This window comes from Chiroxiphia lanceolata, chromosome 2 (assembly GCF_009829145.1).
Source record: "Chiroxiphia lanceolata isolate bChiLan1 chromosome 2, bChiLan1.pri, whole genome shotgun sequence".
Taxonomy (NCBI): domain Eukaryota; kingdom Metazoa; phylum Chordata; class Aves; order Passeriformes; family Pipridae; genus Chiroxiphia; species Chiroxiphia lanceolata.
In genome coordinates, this window is record NC_045638.1 from 88,610,744 (window position 1) to 88,636,058 (window position 25,315).

The 25,315-nt window shown below is 44.3% G+C and overlaps 1 protein-coding gene and 1 long non-coding RNA gene across 11 annotated transcripts in view; both read left to right on the plus strand.

The window, feature by feature from the left end:
• The window catches only part of TENM4 (teneurin transmembrane protein 4), a 601,078-nt gene extending 591,943 nt beyond the window's left edge, over positions 1 to 9,135 (plus strand). For 8 of the 10 annotated variants that reach the window (XM_032679109.1, XM_032679111.1, XM_032679112.1 and 5 more), the window contains one exon: positions 4,527 to 5,285. In XM_032679109.1, the coding sequence (XP_032535000.1) occupies positions 4,527 to 5,285 (759 nt within the window). Of the gene's footprint in view, positions 1 to 4,526 lie in introns of all 10 variants that reach the window. The other 2 variants (XM_032679110.1, XM_032679119.1) reach the window with 1 other exon arrangement.
• A 170-nt stretch (positions 9,136 to 9,305) lies between these two features.
• On the plus strand, positions 9,306 to 12,230 carry LOC116783457. Its single transcript, XR_004355691.1, has 2 exons — positions 9,306 to 9,488; positions 10,403 to 12,230. It is a non-coding gene; the product is annotated as an uncharacterized LOC116783457 (long non-coding RNA).
• The last annotated feature ends 13,085 nt before the right edge of the window (positions 12,231 to 25,315 follow it).

Consider the following 25,315-nt stretch of genomic DNA (forward strand, 5'->3'; position numbering starts at 1 on the left):
TGTTTGAGGGGCTGGCTCTACCAGTGTTCATCGTTCAGGGAAGGCATCCTCACACTGCGGGTGCTTTGGCCTGGGCTTGGACTGTCACGCTGTCTGCACGTCTGTCCATCAGCCCCTAGTTATGTTTTGCAGATATAGTGGCCAGTTTTCAAAGGATCTAATGCAGGGAAGGGAGTTGAACTCTCAAAAACATTAAGCTCTTGAGGCTTTCAGAAAATAGATGAGCAATATGAAAACAGATGAGCAAGAGAAGGAGGCAAATCCCTCATTTGTCCACAGATGAAATCTGCTTGATGAACTCAACCTCATTATCCCCCTGCAGCTGTGTACACTGGTGGGGTGGAGAAGGGACCTCTCCTCTAAGTCCATGAGTTGGCACTTGTGTTTCACACATTGCCAACCAATCATCATCTCGAGCACTGCCTTGCTGGGCAGTCGCTCACCTCCACTGCCCCACTGGTGTTGGTGCTTGGCAGGTTGCTGAACAGGCACGTTGCCTCTCAGCCAACCCTCGTGCAGTGCAGCCATGCCAGTGGTCAATACCTGCCAGGCTGCTGAGGTCGATGGGCTCCTCCTGCACCTACACCATCTGGGAGCTGGTGAGGTACACCCAAATGGGGACTTGTCTCCAGGTGATGGTCAGGTGGAACATAGGGAGTAGGCTGAATACTGAAAAATGACTTTGTTAACAGAGAGCTAGGTGGTAAATAAAAAAGGGGGGTTGTAAAAAAGAGGGAGAGCTTTTACACAGGCAAATAGTGATAGGACGGGGGAACATTTTTAAACAAAAAGAGGAGACATATAGATTAGATGATAGGAAGAAAATCTATTCCCAGAGAGTAGTGAGGCACTGGCAGAGGTTGCCCAGAGAAGCTGTGGATGCCCCATTCCTGGAAGTGTTCAAGGGCAGGTTGGATGGGGCTATGAGCAACCTGGTCTAGTTGGTGGCATCCCTGCCCGTGGTGGCATGGGTTAGAACTAGATGATCTTTAAGATCTCTTCCAACCCAAGCATTTCTATGATTCTGTGATAAATAGGAAGGAGTTAATGAAGAATAATATTTCAGGGAAGTCATAACTTCCAAGCCTTTTGGAAGAAGAGACTTTCTGCATTATAAGCCATATGGTTGTAAGAGAAACACCTATCTGTGTATAATGGCACAAGGATAGAAAGAAACTTGGAAACATGTTCACGTATTTCACATCTTGGATCCTGGATGGGAAATTAAAGCTTTCAGTCTCACACTGGAAGGCTGTATTTAAAAACAACAGATGATAGGATCTGGCGATGGTATTTCAAATCCTCAAGAGGTGCCGGTAAAATGCAGGAGGCTATTCAGAGATCTCTGTATTGTGCTGCTCTCTTGAGCTTTGTGCAGCAGAGAACAAATGATGAAGGTCGTTCTCTTCTCTCCAAAGGGTTGTTACTAGATAAAGTGAAATGTCACCTAAGGACATCTGATTAAAAAAGACTGTGAGAAAAAATAAACCCAGCATGTTTGTCACTCACATCAAGCAACAAATATTGAAATAAAATAACAATGAATTCCCTTCTTTCTTCTGCAAAACTGGTTTTATAGATACCTTAGCTTACAGTTGCTAACAGCAGCAGCATTTTTTAGAGAATAGCACATGCCACTGCAGCTTTGGATGGAAAATTTCTGTTTCTTTTCCTTGCCAGTTCATTGAAATGAGTTATAAGATTAAACAGAAATGGTAATTTCAAAGTCAGGGATACTGCCCCTTTGAACTACATATAATCTGTTTGCCTCTACCCCCTTTATATTCACAGCAGAGTATACAAACTGACTGTGCTCTGGTTTGTTTGAATTTGTTGGATGGGGGTTTTTTTTCTGTTGGATGTGTTTGCTTTTCCTTTTAAAAAAGTGCTGTTCCCAAATACACTCCTTTATCAAAGAAGTGCGCTCAAAAAGTCATTTCAAAGTCATCCTGGGCTTGTTTTCAAGTTAACAGAGATGTGTTTAGTTATAGGAATAGTTGATAGTTAAGTTTGAACAACCTGGTGTAGTGGAAGGTGTCTCTGCCTGTGGCAGAGAGTTTGGAACTAGTTGATCTTTAAGGTCCCTTGCAGCCTGAATTATTCTGTGATTCTAAGTGACTGTTATGTTCAGCATTACAGCTTTGCACATCTCATCTCCCACTTCCCTACTTGAAAAAAAGATGGGGAAAGCCCAGAAGCAACCAGTGCCCAGCAGAAAACCCTTTAGTTGTAATTTTGTTCTTGACTAAGACACATAAAGGTAGGTGTCTGCCTGTGAATTTGCTATCCAGTGGTGTCCAGCCCCACTGCTTTGTTGAGGCAATCTAATTTGGAGGCACTCACAGAGGATCTATACCTAATAATTTGCTCAGATTTGAAAAGGTGTAGGAGTTCCTGCAGCTCATCAAGAATAAGGTGATGAAGACAAACTAGAATGAGAAAGGAGGACATTTCTGATGGAATTACTCACCCATGCCCAGTACTGTCTGACCTCCCCGAGCTCCCTTCCCCAAGGTGATAATCAGTAGATGGTGCAATTAATTCCAGGGACTCTTTATCACTCAACTGCTGGTAAACAAGGTGATGTATATATAGATGGTGATACATAAATGATCACAGGACATAGCAATGTAGCACAGAAGACCTGATTTACATCCTTGAGTGAACGGTGATTCAGTGTGAGTATTGGGAAGCGCCTTTTCCCATCACTTTTAAATGTTACTGAGGCGATTTGGAAGAGCAACGTGATATATAGTGGTAGTGGGACCACCTAGAATCAACCCATATGAGATACAACCGAGAAGAATAACTCTCCATTAAAACCTCTTTGAAGAGGAAACAGCTAAAGACCAAGGCTGTGCAGTGTGCACTTATTTAGAACAGTAAGTGTTTCATGAAGCCTAGAAGCCTAATTACTCCATGTCCATCATCTGTGACATCTACATTAATTACGTCCATTTTTTGCATAATTAGAGCACTTGTGGAATTGGCAGGAAAGCTGGGCTCGGCTCCCTATCAGTCTGTTAATTATATTGCTCTCTAGGCGGTGTGTGAGATGCCCTACAGGCAGGGTGGGGAGAACCAGAAAGAGCTCCTCCTCCATAGGAGGCTGGTTCCTGCTCCAGCTGCTTTGCTGTCAGCCAAAAGGGGAAAAGGAGAAGATACACCAGCCTGCTCAGCACTTTGAATAAAAGTCAGTTCAGGGTAATTTAATGTTTTACAACCGAAAATGTGCTCTTGAAGTTGTGTACCTCTGTTCTCTTATAGTTTTCTCTTTTATCAGTCAAAACTGCTCATAACCTGTAAGCGAGTTGCAATGGTAAATCCTTTATTTTTTTAATACTTTAAGACTCTTCCCTGGAAACGGCCACCATGGAAATAAGGGTTTATTTCACTTCCCTTACCATGTTACAAGTCTGAAATGCCTGCATCACCTGAATTGTCTTCTTGCACCCAGGGAAGGATGTCAGCCTTTTGCTTGTGGACAGTTTAAGGCAATATCCATCATGGATGTTAAATTTCCTCAAAATAATTAGAGTGCAGCAAACTTTTCTTTGTATCCTATTTTTAATCTTGGGTGTCATTACATTATTGAATTGAGCCTTTGGCAATGCCAGAGGAGTTTTGTCATAGCATCCTCTTGCTTTTGCGAAATTAGAGCAAATAATTGTTCATGAACAGGAGTCTGTAAGAAGCCTGTGCTGCTGCCATGAATTGATGAGAGCATTTCCAAAGACATTTTGCAGTAACGATGAGCTGCTGACTCGTGTGCTTGCTTCATTATATGCTAACAGCAAAAGTGACTTTGTATGTACCTGACTGCAAATGATCCAGGCTGTTATCTCTCAGCAGTTTTGCTTCAGTATAAACCAAATCTTGAACATCAGGTATGGCTGGCCTTAGCTCAGGGAGCCTGGCACATTGTAGGGGGTCAGCAGGAAATAGGACTTGGATTCAGTGGCTTCCTTGAGTTTTGAACAACCTAATTTGACCAGGCTGAAATGGGATATAGAGTGGTTATAGCCACCTGGGGGGTCATACAGGTCATACAGGGCTTTTGGAGGCAGCACAAGGAGGTGCAAAGTGAAGTTAAAATAGAAAGAACTTTTACAAATACTTCCACACTTCACAGAAAACCTGAAATCATTTGGTAAAACATCACGGGCACAAGATGAGTTGTTTCTTATATGCAGAAGAAGAACGCTGAGACACAACCTAATTAGTGTCCCAACGCAACCCTCACACCACTGAGACAAAAAATCCTTTTCTGCCTCTTCATCCTTCAGAGATTAAATACAGTTCAGTTTATAGAAACAATGTACATTAGGGGCAATAACTTGACAATGCATCTCTTCCATCAAACACAATTAAAATCAGAAAAAAATGTGATAAGGGAAAAAAAATAATGAAGCTCCTCATTACATGTTTCCAGGATGTTCTGCTGGTCTCTAGCATCCTAATGATGCCTTTCGGTCACAAGGTTTCTCTTTCTAATATGTCTTTCTCTTCTTTTTCTCCTTGCTCAGTCAATTTTGGGGGTCCAGTGTGAAGTGCAGAAGCAGCTGAAGGCCTTTGTCACTCTCGAGCGCTTTGAACGGATCTACAGCTCCAGCATTGCTGGGTGCCAGCATATCAAGAAGAACAAGAACTTTGCTTCTGGAGGTTCCATCTTCGGCAAGGGCGTCAAGTTCGCCATGAAGGATGGGCGAGTGGCCACCGACATTATCAGCGTGGCCAACGAGGACGGGCGGAGGATCGCGGCCATCCTGAACAACGCCCATTACCTGGAGAACTTGCACTTCACCATCGATGGGGTGGACACACACTATTTCATTAAGCAGGGGCCATCGGAGGGTGACCTGTCCATCCTGGGCCTCAGCGGCGGGCGGAGGACCCTGGAGAACGGCGTGAATGTGACAGTGTCCCAGATCAACACAGTGCTGAGTGGAAGGACTAGACGTTACACAGACATCCAGCTCCAGTATGGTGCACTGTGTCTAAACACTCGCTACGGGACCACCTTGGACGAGGAGAAGGCACGTGTCCTGGAGCTGGCCCGACAGCGCGCTGTCACCCAAGCTTGGTCCCGGGAACAGCAGAGACTGCGGGATGGGGAGGAGGGTATTCGATCGTGGACAGAAGGGGAGAGGCAACAAGTGCTAAACACGGGCCGGGTACAGGGCTACGATGGCTATTTCGTGATCTCAGTGGAGCAGTACCCCGAACTCTCAGACAGCGCCAACAACATCCACTTCATGAGACAGAGTGAAATGGGCAGAAGGTGACAGAGAGGGTCAATGCGGTGACTTCTTGCCAAAGACAGCTACTCTTTTGTGGCCACTTACCTGACTGTGTTGTACTCAATACTTTTTCTAAACTGAACAAGGGGGGGGAGGAAAATAGAAAGAAAAGGAATAATACAGTTGCACTGTAACTCATGCAACATACTTTTTTCCCTCTTTAATTTGGCCTTCGTGTGTTTTTTGCAATGAACAGAAGGTATATTTTGCCGTAGTGTGATCACAGTGAAATTTACTGTCTCTTGTCCTTTTTTGGTTTTGTTTTGTTTTCGTTTTTTCCCCCTCTTTTGTGAGGAATTTGAAGTGGGGAGTCGTCAACGTACGTACGTCCTTAGGTGTAAGTGCGAAATGGGTGTCTGTGCTAACTCGTGTCATCCTAACCCTTTCTGGTTTGGGCAGGGACAGAGAGCCTTCCACCCAAAACATGGGGAGTCCGTGGCATGCCAGAGAGCTCTTCCTGGAAAGAATGGAGATGGAAGACAACGCTGATTCTGACACTCTGAAAGTGACCGTCCAAATCATGTGCCTCAAAAGAGACCTTACTAGTAGTTTTCATGTTTCAGTTGGGACATAAAGTGTTTCCTTGGGGGCTCCTGCTGAGCAGAAGTAGATTATAGAGGCAAAGGAGCTGATTATATTACTTTGCAAGATGATTCTCTTCCTTCCTGAACTGGAATAAAAAAAGAAAAAAACCAGTCTTTTTTCATTATGAGAGTAGATACTTTTGGGGTTTTTTGTGTGTGCACAAATCCTGGTTTTAGTTAAATAACCTAGCAAAAGCCAAGAAAAGGGACTCCTGCTCTATTGAGAAAAGCTAAAATAAATCCTCTCTCTCATACGTAGAGCTGTTCTATAGGTGGATTTAATGCACCCATGTTGTACATTTGCTAATGGCATAACTTCATTAAATGTATAGTGTTTCAGTACATGAGGCTACGTGTTTAACAGTCCACTGTGCTGTATCTGATAAAACCAGTTAATTTTTAAGAAGCTGATTTGAATTTAAAAGTAGTTATAGTATCCCAGTGACATACCACTGAAAATTAGAGCCAAACCCTGCTTTTCCTGATTCTGGAGCTTGTATTTATTGGCTGGGAAATGCAGTTTTGAGTAGCATGCTGGCAAGTCGTTTATGACTATGGCAGATAAATGTCTCCCGGGGACTTTGGCAGCAGGGATTTTAAAATGCTTAATAAGTAGCAACAGCTTGTGCGTGGTGGGACAAGAAGGAGAATATTGGAATCAGCTCTCTCACTGTTTCTTACATGAGCTCGAATTAAATGGAGAGCACAGTTGACTGTTAGCAGTGACGAAGGGGGAGATTGAGTGGAAATGCCCACTGCAGAGGGGACCAAGTGCTTTAATGAGAAACTGCTGACAAAGTCACTCGGCATGCTAATGTAATTTGTATTCACATAACCTCTGTGCTCTGGTATTTGCAAGAGTCCTTGAAATTCAAGGGAGCAAGGAGATGAGCTCAGCATCCTCTTCCCTGCCTGAAACAGTCCTGTGATAGCAAGGGCTGTTCCTGCAGGCAGAGATGTTACCCCACCTCTCAATGGAGCTCTGGCTGGAGGTGGCCAACCCTGGTCCCAAACAGATGTCTTATCACACTGACACCAGCACATATGCCGATTCTAAAAGCTCTCACTGTGTTTCTTTGGGAACAGCTCAGTCCTGGCTTTTTATTCCATCCACTTTGGTTTTTGCTTCCCAGTTCTTCAGAGAGATAACCCAAGATGTGCAATCCATGCCAAGGCTGTTTTCTGACTTGGAGCCCTACGATGCACCTTTGTCCTCGGAGTCAGCTCTTCTGCATTCATGCCACCAGCACTGCCATTCTCCAACACAGACTGACACTTGTTTGCAGGCTCTCACCCCCCAGACAAAGCGGGGGTGTTATGTCGGGCATGGAGTCCTCGAGCAGCGAAACATTGGCAGCCCCAGTGCTGTCACGGTTTCCCCGTAGATGCCGGCTGCCAGCTCCGTCTGCCTTGCCTGTCTGTTCCAGGGTGCTTGCCAGAAGGAAGGTGATGGGATGGAAATTCCCCTAACAGACTGTTCCTCCTCCAGTTCCCAATCCCTAAGGCCTTTGGCTGTGTGGCCATAACCACCGGTATGGTTTTGATTTTCTGGTGGTCTCTCCTGCTTGCAGTGAGTGTGATGATGCTGGTGCTGTGTCCCAGTGCTGTACTCTGAACCACCCCTTGCAGCACACAACCTTTATTTGGCAGGAGTCAACCACAGGCAGCTGGAAAGGGTATCCAGTTCTGGCAGTGTCAGCTTGGAGAAGATGCGTTGGCCAGACCAGCTCTAGGCTTTGGCAAGGGAGCAGTTGCTTTAGGCTGCCGCCTGCCAGGAATGGTTAAAAGGCCATGGCATTACCACCTGTATTGCCAGTATCAAGCTCTTGGGAAGCCTCGATTGCCCCGAGGATGCACTGGTGGGGATTAGGGGAAGTGTTAGACAAACCAGCAGTAGCCACCTACTCAAAGGAGGCAGTACCCTCTTCACAGTGCTACCCAGCTCCCTGCTTCCCCATCCCCAGGTCACATCAGGGACAAATCCCTCTTAGAACCTCAAACTTGTGATGGCTGTGAATGTCTAAAACAGCATGAATGGAGGAAAAAACATCTGCAGGAAGCTGGGTCAAAAGGTATAAATCCCTGGTGAATACCTGCGGTGCAGAGAGGACTCAATGTGTCTCCCATTTACACTGCCCCACTCCGAGCGGTTCCAAAGAGAACTGGTGCTTCTGTATCCATCTCTATCCATATGTTACAATGCTAAGAGGAGTAGTGCAAGAGTAAATGGGCCATGTTTCCATGGAGCCAAGAAAAGGGATTCAAGTGTGAAACATTCCTACTGGAACCCTGCCAGCCTGAGATGGCACCTCTACAGCCTTACAGAGACTCTTCAGGTTATTACATGAGCTAATGACTTTGAGGAGTTCACCCGTGTTTCAAGAGTCTTACAGTCCTGCCGTGCACACCCAGCATGCCAGGAGCCATCCTGCTCTGCACCATGGCAAAGGCAAACCCCTCGAGTTGCATTCCTCAAGCAGCGGTGGGATGCAACTGCACCTGTCTGTCTGCCAGGTCCACGAGGATCTTCTCCTGGGCCTGCACATGGCGTGGGAACTATGGACATTAGGTCAAAAAGGGGAAAAAAGTATATATGTAAAAGTATATATATGTATATGTTGCTCCTCTCTATCAAAACAAAAAACTTAAAAGGGGTGGCTGTCTAGTGTTCGGGACAAACCTGACCAAAGACAGCTACTACATTCCTAAATCCTCAGCCTCTGTGAAAGCTTTCAACTTCACCTAGATGGCAAAACAAGAACATTTTCAGTCCTGAAGCCCTAAATTTACCCCTCCATTGGTGAAAAATGCTTTTTCTACAGTATCTCAAGTGCATTCCCATGGAATGGGTTGAGAACACGAAGAGTTGTGCCCTCATCAAGGGACTGTACTCCACTATCCACAAGCATTTTCATTCTACTGATGGCACCATAGCCACTTCCCAGCCCTTGTGTTGCCCCTTCTGCCTCCGCTATGGGCCATGCTGTGTGTGCCTGACCCTTCCTGCTTTGCTTATAGGAAGAGGTGCAGCAATTCATTGCTTCGGTAAGACTGGGAGGTCCTGGGTGCAAATCCGACAGCACTAACCCCCATTTCATAGAATCATAGAATGGTTTGGGATGGAAGGTACCTTAAAGATCATCTCATTCCAATCCTCCTGCCATGATCAGGAATACCTTCCATGACATCGGGGTTGGTCAAAGGTCCATCGAACCTGGTCTTGAACACTTCCACGGATGGGGCAGCCACAACTTCTCTGGGCAACCTGTCCAGTATCTCACCACCCTCACAGTAAAGAATTTCTTCCTAATATCTAATATAAATCTGCTTTCTGTCAGTTTGAAGCCATTCTTCTTTGTTCTGTCACTCCATGCCCTTGCCCAAAGTCTCTCTCCAGCTCTCTTAGAGCCCCTTTAGGCACTGCAAGGGTCTCTAAGGTCTCCCCAGAGCATTTTCCAGGCTGAACACCCCAACTCTCTCAGCCTGTCTCTATAGCAGAGGTGCTGCAGCCTTCTGAGCATCTTTGTGACTTCATCTGGACTCTCTCCAATAGATTCATGTCTTTCTTGTGTCAGAGACCCCAGAGCTGGACACAGCACTTCAGGTGAGGTCTCACAGGAGTAGAGGGGAAGAATCTACTCCTTTGACCTGCTGCTCATGCTGCTGGTGATGCAGCCCAGGACATAGTTGGCTTTCTGAGCTGCCAGTGCACATTGCTGGGTCATGTTGAGCTTCTCACCCACCAACACCCCCAAGGCTACACTTGATCCATTCTCCAGTCTGTATCTGTGCTTGGGATTGGCCTGACCCAGATACAGGAACCTGCTGTTGGCCTTTTTGAATTTCATGAGGTCTCCACAGGCCAACCACACAGGCTTGTCAAGGTCCCTCTGCATGGCATCCCTTCCCTCCAGCATGTCCACCATTGCTCTAGATACTCTTTCAAAGGCCAGTTGCATGCCAGGCCATCTCCAAGGGATAAGATCACTGCGGTCTCACATGCTTTGAGGCTTGATTTTGAGAAGTCATTTTTATCTTGACTCCCAAAGCGAGGACTGATTCCTCACCAAAAGGAATTTCCTTTCAAAATGCAAAAATACAAAGGTGTAGCTTAAATTACTTTGGACTCTGGACTTGTCTCTAGTCCAAAGGGTGGTGAGACGGATTGTGACCAAATCTCACAGCTCAGAGGAGAAAATCCAGTGGTCTGGAGCAGGGGCTGCATCTCCCAGTGGGAATGGCAAGGACTAACAGCTCAAGCCTTCAGTAGCTGGTGCTGGTACCAAAACATGCTCCATTTGAAGGGACAACAGTGATCGGGCCTACTTGATGTGGCATCCAGGCAGGAGCAGCGCCATGAGGACTCCTTCAGCTGCTTCAGGAGCAGCTGAAAAACATCCTGTGTGCTCAGCCCAAGGGGAGAGAAGCAAGACTAATTTGGCATCACGAGAAATGCCACAATGTTTATTTCCACTGAGATCTTTATTTTATTTTATTTTTTTCCCCTTTCAACTGAAGATTGGCGCTTGGAAAAATCATTAAGCAGCGGTGACCAGAGGGAATCACGCAGCTCATCATATCTTTGTCATCACAGCTATTGATCAGAGTCACAATGAAAATGTGCCAACAATTCTAAACAACACCAGGCGAGAGCCGATGAAACCAAAGGTCGTTAAGAGCCCCAATGCTTGATTTGGGTTTAGAAGGCACAGATGACTGGGAGCAGTCCCTGAGACACCATTTGGCTGTAACTTAGAAACAGTGAGGGATTTCTGTAATATATCTGTGATTGCTTTGTTGAGCATAGGGATCGGCATGAGATTCTGCTCAGTCTATTATACAGACAGTGTAACCAGAATAAATCAAAATTGTTTAAAAAAAAAAATCTAATAAAGTACTTTTTCAGCTGTGACTTGTAAGTGTCACCGTGATGGATGGCACCACAATCCATTATGCAAAGACAAGGCTCTTAACATGAAATTTTAGAATTCAATTTTACGATTTACAGAGAGGGCCCCCCTCATATTTACGGCACAGCAGTCTGTTTTGATTCAATCTCTGCGTAATTGAAACCAGGGCCAGGGATCGTGGTTAGTCCTCCGGCCGCTTTTTAAAAGGGGAGGAGAAATAACCGCCTATAACGTTAATAATGGAGCTAAAGAGATTGCTTTGCTTGTTAAATCTCACTCACTTTGTCTCCTTGCCCTGGTGGCACTGACAAACATGGGGAATATGGACACGGTGCCTCCATGCCAGGGATGTGCTTGGTGGGATAAAATCTGGTTGCCATGTGGGCAGCAGCATCCTCCATCCCATAGTGAGCCTGGCTTGGGGCATTTTTGCTCCTGTTGTTACAGTCCTCCAGAGGACAGAAGTTTTTCAGCACCTCTTTTTATTATAATCACTCATTTTATTATGATCACTAAATAGTCCCCCGTTACACCAAAGAATTTTCATGAGTTTTGTAAAAAAAAAAAAAAAAACCACAGCTTGCTTGTGTTTGCTTTTTGTTGTTGTTTTTCATCTCTAGGGTATATTTAAATAAAATTACTTGCGACTGTAGAGCAAACTTCAAACAGACACCATGGGAACACATAGGGCCCTGTCCAGCACCCCCATCTCACTCCTGGATGAAGGGCCATTGCATGTTCCGGGGGGCCATTTCCTATGGCAGTTTTCCATCCTCTGCCACTCCCACCAAAAACAATCTGGCCCACCCAAGGGAAACCTTTTGTGTTTCTTTTCTACTCTCCTTTAATTACCATAAAACTTTGCGTTCCTGACCAGGTATTACATGGTTCAGCTGTTAACTCTGATCCCAAAGGTCAATGCTTTCTGGGGAGCATAGAAAACCACAAATGAAAATCAACTAAAAATATATATACATATATATATATATTTTTCTCCTTAGAGCTGGAAACTGTTCAAGCAAACAATAAAACTTTCCAAAAAGAAAATTAAAATGTTTGGACAGTTCACAGATGCTATTAAAATAACCAGTCAAAAAATCACACTTTTCTATTAAAAAGAAAAATGTTTATTTTGTGAGAGGACTTCTAATGCAGCTCCAGCCAAGAAGAGGACTTTTATCAAAGCTGCATCTGTAAGCCCAGCACTGAAGACTCTTGTCATTACCCTGTGTAATAATTTTCCTGAAGTCTGGAACTAATTTTTTGAGAAATTTTTTTTCTCAACACTTTGTGTTTCTAATACTGTATTCTTGACTGTGTAAATACAACCAGGCTGTAAATAAGTGCAGATGTAGATACCTTCTAGAAAAAAAAAGGCAGACAGAAGTGACCATGTGTAGCCTTCGGTGACAAATAAAACAATATTTTGTGTTTAAGTACTGCTTTCTTTTTTTTTTTTTCCTGTGAAAATGTTCAGTTTCTTCACCTCAGCTGTTTGGTCCTTACATGGGAGATGGACCTGGAAAAGGAGTTGACCGAAATGCCCACCCACTCCTCAAATTTACACTCAAAGGTGCATGGCCCACCTGTAGATGGGATACAAGATTGCAAGTGTCCCCAGGGCTTTGCTGATCCAGGCAGTAATGCTAGGGATTCCGAGCATCCCTGAGACATCAGGGAAGTTCTCATTCTAGCAGAAAGGTAAGCAAACTGGGAAACTACATCATGCACTCCAAAAAATGTTTAAAAAAATAAAGATATCATTAGATTTAGTGATATGTCCTGTAGAAACCTATGCATCTGATCCTCATTCATGCAGAGGGAGAAGAAAAACTGCTGCAGCACGTGCCACAGTAACCCAGGGAAACCCTGGTGTGATCCTTAATACCACCTGGTCTAGCCCCACTGGTGGCTTATTCTGATGCTTCAGGAAAAGATCAAGAATAACTTCAGAAAACATGGCTAGATGTGTGTTGAGGGAAATATTCTTGCTGGTCCTTGGGGACAACCTAATGGAAAGATGAAGCATATCACTGGGTGGCAATCACTGGAGGAGGAGCAGGGAGTGCCTCCATTGCCATCCAGGTTGACTGCCTGAGCACAGCTCTGCTCTCCAAAACCAGGTGAATTGGATCTTTCAGAACAAAAGGTAGAGTCCAGTATTGCTGGGTGGAATTCCCCTCCTCTGGAGATAGATGGCTGTGATAGGGGAAATAAACAGCACCTCTCTTTTTCCTTTGACACCAGGCAGAGCCACAGGGACCAGTTCAGACCTCTTTACATGCGTGTCATGTTAGGTGAGAGGCGTCCAACTGTTGGTGGATATTAGTGTGTGCAAGATTTCCGTAAGGTTTCTACCTGGCTTTGGCCGTTCCTGGTGGGATGCCATTCTCTCCACCAACAACATGTTTTCTTTCAGGGCCATGTTCCTCAGTCTTCAGTTTCCAGCAACCAGACTTGTTGCAGCTCCTGAACCCTCTTGCAAAGCAAATGTCCCCTTGGCACCAATCAAGTCCCCTCTTTGCTGTCCCTTTGCTACACCAAGCAGGAGAGACTCCTTCAGCCTCATAGCACAAAGTCTACTTTCCAGTTGCTGGGTATTTTTAATTTCTCCATCCTCTGGCATGCTTAGCCACCTTTCCTTCAGCAGGGGAGTTTCACTTACCTTATGCATAAGGCCAGATCTTGATCCCACACTCGTCAGAGATTTTTGTCTCCAAGGAAGGCGTTGCCCCCTTCTTTCTTGCCCTGGAAAGTGCCCATTGAGATAATTACATGGCCAGCTTGATGTCCTCCTTTGAGCTCCTGGTTTCCCATGGGGCTGATCTGAAGCCTTTCCTCCAAGACAGATGCATTAGTTTGCATCGCGTTGTTACTCACATGCGTTTTCCTGGGCTGTGCTTAGCCAGGGAATTGAGATCACCCTGCAACAGTGACCTGCCCTCCCCAGTCCATCACTCGCCACACCACCTGCAGTTCATCATCAGAAAAGACCCTGACTTAAATCACTGATAATGATATTGAAATGCATTGGACCAAGGACTAATCCCTGAGGGTAGCCAAGGAAACAGCAACATTTTAAGTTGTCGGCGAACCAAGTTTGGCTCTGCCTCATGTGGTTGTGCCAGATAAGACCAGTGTTTTAATCAAAATATCGTAGGTAGTAAATCAAGTGCTTTCAGGAGAACTGCCCTGCCATGTCAGTCCAATAGGCCAGAGCAGACTTATCACACTATGTTTTTAATAGGGGCCATAGCCAGAGGCTTCTGGCTTATCTTTCACAACACTATAAGGAGACTCTCCTTGCTTTTAAGACGAAAGCACAGAAAAAATTGTCCTCCTCTGCATTCTCCATAGGAAGCAACTAAAGCCTCAGCCATGGACCACATCTCACATATAGTTGGAAAGTACTAAAAACAAAGAATGGTGATTACGTTTGGATGGGAGAAATAGACATGGGTAGAACAGGTGGCTCATCCCCACAGAAGTGCTCCAGCCACATGATTCTTCCCAGGGCCAAAATTTTGCCACTGGCTGGCACAGCACATCACACAGCTCACCTGAAATATTGGTGCCTCTAGGACTTTTTAGCTCAATAGTGTCTTGAGATGGTGTATGTACCCATGCAGTGCTATAATGCAACAATGCGGGCAGGTAAGCACCAGCTGCAGCAACCCCCCATCCCTCCACTGCACAGCACGGAGGGGGCAATGCTACACCTCCAGGCTACAGAAAGCCCAAGGCTGTTGTTCCCAGTGCCTTTTGGCTCTCCTCTGCAAAGGTGTAGGTTGGAGATACAGAAAAGTTGAGCTGCTGCTGAGAGCAGGGACAGAGACTCTTCTTCAGAGAGTGACCTGCTTTAAAACATTATCTGGTCGTTAGTGTGTCTCTTTGAAGTAACTGAGCTCAGTTTTTTGTGGAATCATGACAGTTCTGGTTTGAACCAGTTGTTTCTATGTGGTGATCATTTGCAGAGAATTTTCCAGGACAAGATGAGCTCCTTTGAATGCAGCCTACTAAAGTAATGACAGTCAGGGCAAGGGAATTGCATGCATGATTGTGAGTCGGATGTTTAAAAATTATTTCTTCGTTTCTGTCTGGAAAACTGCTCCAACCACCAACCCACTACATAAACTACAAGCCCTAACACCTCCTTCTCCTCCAGTATACTGTTTGTAAAAACACAAGCCTTTCTAAGTCCTGCCAGCATATCCTTGTCAAGATTTACTTGGTGAACAATGGGAAGGAATATAGGAACAGAGTAAGCACCGTGTCTTTGCAGTTAACAACCCAGCATGCTTAGGCTTAAAACCAGCTCATCTCCCACTCTCTGAATTAAATGAAATAGACCCACAGGCAAAACATGGCTCTGAGTTTGGACTTCGATCTGCTACATTATTCAGTCTGCTTGAGCGTCTCCAATTCCACCTCTCGAGACACAGAGTGGAGTTTTTTAAACCAAAGCTCAGAAAATATTTTTTTACCCCAGGGTTTTCCAGGCAGAAATCAGCAGGCAGATCATTAGAGCAAGCTTGTTCAGCAAAGCAAATCCCACAAGTGAAATGCTACAAGCCAGTGGGACCACAAGATGGCTTTGATTTCTGCCTCCAAGAGCAGGAGATAAGAGGGATCCATTAACTCTTTGCTATGCTGTTATTTTCCATCCAGAAGATCCTCGTGTCTTTTAGGAGTTTTACACAACCAGACCTCATCATAGAATCACAGAATCATTTAGGTTGGAGAAGATCTCTGAGATCATTGAGTCCAACCATTAACCTAGCACTGCCAAGCCCACCACTAAACCACCTTCCCAAGGGCCACATCTACACATCTTTTAAATCCCTCCAGGGATGGTGACTTTACCACTTCTCTGGGCAGGTGGTTCCAATGCTTGACAACCCTTTTGATGTTGAACTGCCTTGCAGCAGTGACAGTTTTGGGCCGCTGCAGGAGTGCTGTTCATACTCTTCAGGCTCTGGAGGTGGCTCAGGAAAAGGAGCTACGAGTCAGCCAGCAGCAGCAAGGGGGGTAGTTCCAGAAACAAGGCAGATAAGGAGGAGCAAGAAGAAAAATCCAGTGTTGCACTGGACATGTGTGGAATTTCAACTAACTTCCTCCTGGACCCACCAGAATCATTCAGGATGGTGGAGGAGCTGGTGGATGAACGTCTCCATACCTGTCAAAAATTTCCAGGATTAGTTGCATCTGCTAGGGAAGCTGGCCATCAGGGTGGGGTGTGCCTTAGGATATTGGAGTTCCTGTGAGGCTGATGCTGTCTATCCCCTGCTCGTGCCTCTGAAACCTTCCCATGAGCACACCTTCCACCAGCGAGGAATTCCAACCTCCACATGAAGCTGGAGCGCATCTGCAAGAGGGAGCGACTGGTGGAGGACATGTTGTGCTTCTTCCACCACCCTAAGGAGGAGCTGAGATAAAATCAGTGTTCCAGACTACTGCAACATCTCCTCTGCACCAGTCCCTACCTAGACATGGAGAAAACACCCGCTGGTTTCAGATATTGTTAAAAGCAGCCTGGGTGGTTTTGCCTCACAGCAGGAGATACTGGAATAAAAAGATCAGTAAGGGTCAGTCAGGAGCTCCCCTTTCTATACCTAAAAATCTTCTGCATTTATATTGCCAGTATACAGCAAACCTTTACAATAGTCAAGGGGCAAGTCCCAAGGGTGCAACTATCCCAAGGATCTCACGGATTTTCCACTGAGACCTTCAGGGCCCAACAGGTGGGTGACACCAAGAAAAAGAAAGATTTTTTCACCTGTGTAAATACAACTCCTAGAGTTTCATGTCAGCTGGTGGATCTCAGCTGACAGATTTCAGCATGCCTGAGTTTTGGTCCAGGAGCCTAAAATGACAGCTGTAAGAGGTTAGAGTGTTCTGTCTGTCGTTTTGGACATGTCCTGCACTAGACCTAGGGTCCTCTTCTATTCATTCTTACCTCTTCTGTACATTCTTGCTTGGGCCAGCTCCGCTTTGGGGCAAAGAGCTGGGGCAAGAGGATATTGTGCAGGGGCATTGCCTGCCTCTGCTCCACACCCTCAAACTCCCTCCCCAGTGTTTGCAGGCCTCTGCATGTCACACTAGAAAAAGTCACCTCCAGCATCAAGGAGGCAGCACCAAGGAAGGTCTCCTGCATCATGCCCATGGCTTTGGGAAGCTCAGGGTTTAACACCTACACAGCATGCAGGACACCTAGGTGTGCTGCTCACAGCCCACTACTGAAAGGGAGCTGTATAGTCACATAGAAATATAGAAATACGTGCATATTTTTAAAAGGAGTAGCCTTCCAATGGACTTTCAGGTATTTATAAGCATTTAAGAGACTCTTCTACCCCTTCCTGCTCTCCCCCCACTCTCACGAAGACACAAACCCCCATCCCTACTCTCCTCCCTGCAGGTGTACTTTGAGTAAGCAAAGCACCGTGTGATTGCTTGGTGCCCTACATCCCCAGGTCTTGTCATCTGGCAGCTTTTCTAAACACGACTTTCTTCCTCTCAGCAATTCTGTGGGGACCTTGAGAAATGACTGCAGCAAACATGCCCTGGCACTTCAAAGTTGGAGGGCTGACGGCTCTTAGTAGAAATGCACTTTTCTACTTGTCTTCTTTTTTTTTTTTCCTATATTCCCCTCACATGTCTAACAACGCCATCTGTGCTGGCACAAGCTCTGTCTCTGGCCATGAACCTGGGCAAGGGAGTGATTCAGGTCCAAGGATGTTTTTAATATTTCCTATGATCAAGCAGGGAAAGGCAGAGTCCTCTACGAACACCCTTGGAAAGGCATAAAAAGGAGTCCTGTTTTCACATTTTGCAACATAAAACTACTTAGACATGGCCAAATTCTTCCTCTTAAATTTAGTTTTCTAGCTGAAACATGTAGATGAAGAACCCACTGCCACACATTCTTCTACAACCAATAGGGAACAAGTGATTGAGGTCTCAGGTGTGTGGGACCAACATCCTCAGTTAAGTGCATGAATTGGTTCTATAGTAAAATAAAGTCAGCTGAACTTGATGGAGAAAACCCAACACAACCTTTTGAACTCAGGCTTTTCCTCTTCATCTTTTATTTTCTCTTCCTGGAATAAGAAATTAAATGCTCCCCATCATCCCAGCAAGAAACATGCTGTGAGGAAATTGGCTCATAAACCAGGCAACAGGATGAATTGCAAAGCCAAAAATGTCTTTCATAAAGGTCCCCCTTCAGGAATGGTCTGAAGTACCTGTTTCAGCTGGGACTGCAATGAGCATCAGAGCCCCACTCGTACTTGCTCAGACACTTGTCACACTTGTCTTTATCTGGGTCTTTTCTCCAGCTCTGGCTGCTGCCTCCCCTTCATCCCAGTGTCTGTGACCTTCCAGTGCCCCATGAACATTCATTTTACACCCCTCTGTGAATTTCTCAAGGACAGCAGCCCACAAAGCAGCATGCCAACCCCTCATTTAGAATTACTTATTTCTTTTCTTTCCTTACAAGACCTTCTTCCATGTGTTTTCAGACCTCATTCCTATTTGTTTTCCTTCTTTTCACGGTCTCCAATGGATTTACACCTTTCCAGACACATAGCAGACTAGAGTCCAGCTGTGATATCAGTGGACTGGTCAGGCTACATGGCCTTACAGTCACAATCAGTACTTGAATTAACCACAGCAGCTGCACCCAAAACACTCTGGGAAAGGCTGGTTTGCAGCACAGCCAGCATTGGTTGTAGACAGCTACTGTGCAAGTTGCCATCCAAATCCCTGAACTGATGAAATGTTAATGGTTGGTAATTTCTAAGGTTTATAGTAGAAGAAAGAGGCTGGACTAGGTGACCTCCCATGTCTACACTGATGAGCTGAATTTGAGCCTCCTGGTTGCAGTCCTTTCCTGGTACCGTTGCTGCTCTGATGAAAAAAATGGAGGAGAAAGGAGGTCAGGTAGAATTAGAAGAATTTGGACTGTTTTTTGGCCAAACAATCATAAAAAACTCACTCCGAACCTTCAGTTTTGTACAGAATGATTTGGGCATGTTTTAAAAAGTTTTCTTTTGCCACAAGTCAATCTTTGTAACCAAAAGGCTGTTTATAGAATGAGGACTTCTTTAAATATCACTTAAATATGTAAAAACACTCACTTTCAACAATCTATGAAGGAAAAAAAGTTGCATTTTGATATTCCCAAAGTTTTCCTGTAAATTGTTAATGAATCTGTTCAAATGTAACTCAAATTCACAAATCATTTTGGTTGCCTTACCTGTAACTTTGACAAGTGTGTTCCTGCTCCAAACACCATGGTTGCTGTCTGTCTGCTTCAGCCTCTTAGCTGCAGGAGGAGGTTGGCAGAGTGCACCAGTTCTTGTGGGTCCACCTTTGGGACCAGCCCAGCTCTGCTCCTGGCCTTGGCTCACCACCACGTGCAGAGGGACTTGCTGAGGTATCTCTGGTTGCCCAGTCTGGCTCAGTGTCTGAGCTCTCTGTGTGCAATGACACTTTTTAGGAGCACAGAACAAGTGCTGAGCACGGGTGAACTTCACTTCAGTCCAAACCTAATGGTTTACCTGGATGTTTTCTGCTGTCTCATTTCCTTGGCACTCTGTGGATGCTCCACACCGTGCCCAAACTACCAGCAGTGGATGTGCTTGTGCTAAAACATGGACAACCACCCACACCACCACAACCAGGTTGTGGCAAGATCCACTGGAGAGACAGTTTACTGCTGTGCAGCATCCAGCCACAGCCAGGGCCCTCAGCCCCTGCTGCAATACCATAGGCAACAGGAATTGCCCCACCTCAGCTGGGGATCTCTCTCGAGCAGCAGGCCCTATACACATCCCTTGTGGGGACATAAAAACACCCCCCAACATTTATTGCCAATGTTTGTAAGGGATATAAAACAGGAGGTTTTTGAGCAATAAAAAAAAATCACCTCTCATACCATCTTCTCTTAAAAGAAAATCTTGAAGCGTTTATCAGTCTAACTTTCGATATTTGCTATGCCAATGGATCAAATTGTCCTGATAATAAAAAAGAATAAAATCAAAATATATGAAGGCTGTGGATAAATCTCCTTTTTTGAAAATAATTTAAATGCAAAAAATAACATAGCTGAAGCCCGCAGAAAATGTCCAGTACTCCAGTTACTGGAGATAAATTCTACATAGCCTGTACATTTTTTTTTAAATATGAGTTTATTTTGACATGATCTCTGCATTTTTAGCTGTCAGAAAGGAGAAAAAAAAATGCTTCCCAAGGCCATTCAAGATAAGCCACAGTTTCCTATCTCCTTTGACTGAAAATACCAATGAAACTTCTTCCAGTTATTCCCCATCTTCCTCTGGTTTCTTCTTATTAGTATTATCATTTTAGTGCCTCCTTTGATATATAATCCCCTTACGTTATGCAATGATAAATCAAAATAAAGTGCACCACTGAGTGATTTTATTGTTATTAAAAGGTCAGCAGTATGAGAGTCACATCCTATCACATATCCTAGAGAATTCATGGGAGGTTCATTAAAAAAAAAAAAAGGAGACACTGTGCTTCTTGAATATGTTTAAAAGCTACAGCATCCCTTCAGCTGAGCTCTGTCATGGATCTTGCAACACAGCATGGTCCAGACTGCAAAGGCTGCAAGAAACACAACCCTGTCCTTTGAAGGGGACTGCAAATGTCATCCCTGGCTGACGGGAACATTGAATTAGTAATGAGGTCTGCTCGTCTAGGAGGTGCTGTCTCTCCAAGACCTTCCAAGTGATCAGGTTCCATTATGCACAACAAGAGTCTCCATCATCCCCACCACAGCTCCCTGCTGCCCTGTCCCACTGCTTTTATAGCCAGGGCATGCTGGGGATTCATCAGGGAAGGTTGTTTTAGAGACAGTAAAACATTCTTCAGAAGCCTTATCACCCCCTCTCTCACACGGCAGTGACATCTGAAACAAGCATTTTTTTTAGTTTTTATTAAGGACCTGTCAATAAGCTCTTCCTGAAAGTGTTCTAAAAATACATCACCATGCCTTTTCCCATCACTTGCATGAATGCAACAGCTTGATTCTGCAAGAGCTTACTTGGTTAGCATATGCCCCGGAGAATATTCTCTGGAGTATCAGATTTTTTTCCTTCTCTGTATTTCAGGAGCACTAATCCGGGTGCTACCAGGTCAGGGCAGAATGTGTCCAGAAGCAGCTGAAGACAAAAAAAGGGAAAGTAAGAAAATGGAGCACATTTTAAGTAATTTCCTATTCCTTCCTCACCCTCTAGCTCCTTTTCAGAAAACCAACATGAACTGGGGACTGTGCAAGAGGCAATACAGAAGGAAACATGGAGAAAGTGTGGTTTCTGACTCCCTAAGAAAAAAAAGGACATCAAACACTCTCTCATTGTGGGGACTGGCAAAAAAAAGGGTTGGATTTCCCCCCTGCATTTGGAACTCGCTCATCTTGGGGAAAAAAAAACAAAAACAAAAACAAAAACAAAAACAAAAAACCAAACCAAACAAAACAAAACAAAACAAAACACACACACACACACAAAAAAAACCAAACCAAAACAAAACAAAACAAAACAAAAAAAAACACCAAAGAAGAATGGAGTTGCTCATGAATGCATATTTTCAACTTTTTGCCCAGCTCAATTCATTCACCAAGGTCATTAACAAAACATTTTTGCTCTCAGTTTGGGTGGGAAACACCAGGCAAACACACTTAACAGAATTAACTGCTAAAGGCAGTAACAGGCAAGTCAAAATCCCCAAACCCCTGAGTGCACTAGAGAAAATGGCACAGGCTCAGACGTCCAGCCCTATCAATTTGGGCAGCAAGAGGTAATCCACCACCTTTGCTCCTTCAGGCAGTGCTCTACCTGATTTCTGGAGCAAACCAGCTATCAGCTGTGTGCATATCCAGCAGATATCTTGCCTCCAGAAATTGCCCAATTTTCAATGACTTTGTGTCATTCTTCTGCCCTCTGCCACCAGACGTGGTGCACAGAGCTTTGGGAGTTCAGTTTTGCTGCAGAAAGGTCCATGCTGACCTCCAAAGGGTTGGGATGTCATGGGCACGCAAAGCAAGCAAAGGAAGAAGAAATTAACAAGGAGGTGGCACATGCCTTGTCCCCACTGGTCATGTATTAGCAAAGCACATGGGCTGTTTGCACAACACAAACATATCACATAGTGTTTGCTCAAAATTGGCTTGGGTGAGCTATTAACACTTCATTAATACGTGATGAAAGGCAAATTTAGAGAGCTCCCCAAAGTGACTGAGAGCTCCAAGGGGCCCGCAAATGAAATGATAATGTAATGTAAATAAGGCTGTGGAATACAAAGATTGGGAATTAGTGTGTGGTCTAATAAAAGCAGTTAGATATTACCAGAAATGCATTCCCCACCTTCCCTCCACCTTCCCCAGTTTCACACAAAGGTAATAGTGCAAGATTATAAATTGCAAGAACAAAATTTTCCATCTCCAGGAAAAAAAAATAAAATAAAAAAAGAGCTAAAATAGAACAAATACAGGGTTTATATGGTTACATCAAATTCTCCCACTTTTGTCTTTAGTGGTCTTTTTCCTTTTTCTCCCTCCCCCCTCCCCTCTGGGCTATGTCTGTAAAGAAAAGTGGGTGGAGAAAATACACTGTTATGCAGGAGACATAGTCCTGGCATTTCAAAAATTAGATTTGATATCTTTCTTTGGACTCTTTTGAAACAGCATCAGTCCTTTTCTCATTAAATATTTCACAGCTGTGCCACCTGAAATCCCAAGAGGAGCGCCCATGTTGCTCATTAACACACTCAGACAAGAATTAGCTTGGGTGATATTGTCTGACTTTGGCCAATGACACCAAACACATTTTAGGCAGATAGTGGATAGTGAGGATAGAAGTCCATTAACATTAATATCTTTCTAACCATTAAAGAGGCCATTAATGCTTGTGCTTATTTTTAGTATATTCAAAACATACTGAATTAGTACACTCTCAGTCCCATAAATGCATCTCTGCCCATTTTTAGGCATTTATTTTGCATTAGGATCTTGTTCCGCCTTGAGGTCACTGTACCACCAGCTATCCAAGAGAACAGATAGATTTTCACACAGACTTGAACCCAAGGCTTTCACTGATCCTTTTCAGAGCTGTCATATACAGTAGAAGTAGCCTCTTCTCCAACAGAAGTGATCATCCTGGAGGAGGCACCCATTCCGTCTACCATTAGGCTCTTGAAGTATTTCAGTCCATCCCACTAATTGCAATACTCTCCTGTTATAGTCAATCCAGTGCAATAGGGCCATGATCCATCTCATCCTAAAACAGATGGCTATATTAGGGCAGATGTTTCACACCCTAGAACTCACTATTTCTCTTCTCTGGCTATGAAGGGAGGTGAAGCCGAGCTCAGATGGTGTTTGCCGTTGGCTGCCACGAGTCTCACCCTCACTGACAACTCCTTGGCCATGTGCACTCTATTCCCCCCAAGTGAACAGGCTGGTGCCACGGCCTCACAGAAGATGCCTGCATGGAAGGAAAAGCTTGAATTATTCTTCAGCAGCAAATCTATGCCCTAAAAATAATTTCTAGCAAGTAGCTGGGAGAGATTTTCTTAGAGGCTCTGTGAAGTGCCAAAAAAGCATGGAAAGTTATGTGTCCTTTGGGGGAAAAGAAATTCCTGGCTTTCCAAGGGGATATTAATGACTAGCAGATGGTTAAGAGACTACAAAAAACAGATAGTTCAAGAATACCATAAAGTAGGACTCCTACATCAGGCTACCCATTGAATTAAAACATTAGGTATCCCTCTTTTTGTGAATAGAATTCACCAGCACTGATCTATTCAGGCCAAGACAATCAGGTTTATATCCCTGCCCCAGTCAAGTCTCTGGCTTCTCCTCATGTGAGTCTTTACTAGTCAGGTCAGTGGGCTCATTTCTCCCACCACCACACTCCTGTAGGTGATTTTTCACATAAATGCAATGTGAAGTATGTTTTTCATCACTTCTGACCCTTTACACTCTCATTCCACATCCCTCTGCGTGTTGGTTAATGTGAGAATGGTAGATACTGCCTGTTTCCAAGCCTGGGATGAAAGTCTGGGGATATTTTCATCTTTCCATGAGCCTGTTTGGTTAGCCTTATTATTGCTATTGGCACATGGATCAACAGTTATCAATAGCCAAATGCACAGCATTTGCCACGGGTTCTCTGGGTGGTGAGTCCTGACAACAACAATAGCCTGCTACTTATTAAGTCAAACATATTCAGTTTTATGTCAATTGACAGATATGTGGTTATTTGGCACAAAACCAGAAATTGAATTCCCACGGATGCACAATTGTGCTGAAATATATGTTATTCAAAAATCCAGTTACCTTCACATAAATGCAAATGTCTACTTCTTTCGTGATGAACAGCAGCTCTTCACATCCTTGCCTGAATTAAATTCATTTATTTCCTACTCTCTGAGGGAAAAAAAAGAGAAAAAGCAAAGGTCCAGAATCATGTCCAAAGCTTAGCAAGGCCAATTGCTGACTAGAGAACATCTGTCCTGTACCCATGTAAACCCCACCAGGGAAGCGCAGTCTTCCAAAGTTTTGGAAAAGAGGACAGCAGCACTGCTGGATCTCTGCCTGGAAGCGGTCCATGCTGTACACATGGCTTGGACACAGAGAGCCAAGCAGCGGCTCATGTTGTCATCCATTTTCTGTGCACACACTGCAGGGTTTATAAATCTCCACTTTACATTCAGAATATTCCTGGAAAACAGATTGCTTCTGACAAGGGTTTCTTTTTTATTATTTTATTTTTTAAATATAGATTTTTTTTTTTAATACAACATGCCTCCATTGTGCTATATATTGCAGATGACAAACTTCCCAGCTGGTAATTTCCAATCATTTACAACACTGTTGTGAGAGTCCATATTTTTATATCATACCATATATCTGAAATACATTGGAAAATATAAAATTATACGAAACTGATAATAAATACATCTCAACAGACAGACACGCGCATGAGAAAACTTTCTGATTTTTCTTCTCTGCCATATAATGTCTTTATCTATTCTCCACGTATCATTCTCTGAGGCTTTTGCTGAGATTTACCACTAGGAAGTCAGCAAAAGTGAACAGACTCTGCTGAACAGCATCTGTTTCATTGCAGAAGTTGTTCTGTCTTTGGCTCAGAAAATCTCAGGCTTTCTTCATGTAGTAAGTCATAAAAAAACCGAAACCAATGTTCATTATGTGACACTGTCCATGAAAGAGCAATATACCCAAACCAGTGTTCATTATGTGACACTGTCCATGAAAGAGGAATATACCCAACGTGCTCTGGTAAGAGGCGCAGCAGGTGAAAGCAGTATTGGACAATACAGCACAAGGCAGTATTGGAGCACCTCTGACAGCTAGGGTGAATTAACCATGCCCTCGCAGACAAGATTTGTAACCCACTGATGAACCTCCTGCCAAGGTTATGCATCTTCTGAAGGCAATCTTGCTCTGTAGAACTGGAACCATTAGATGGTCATA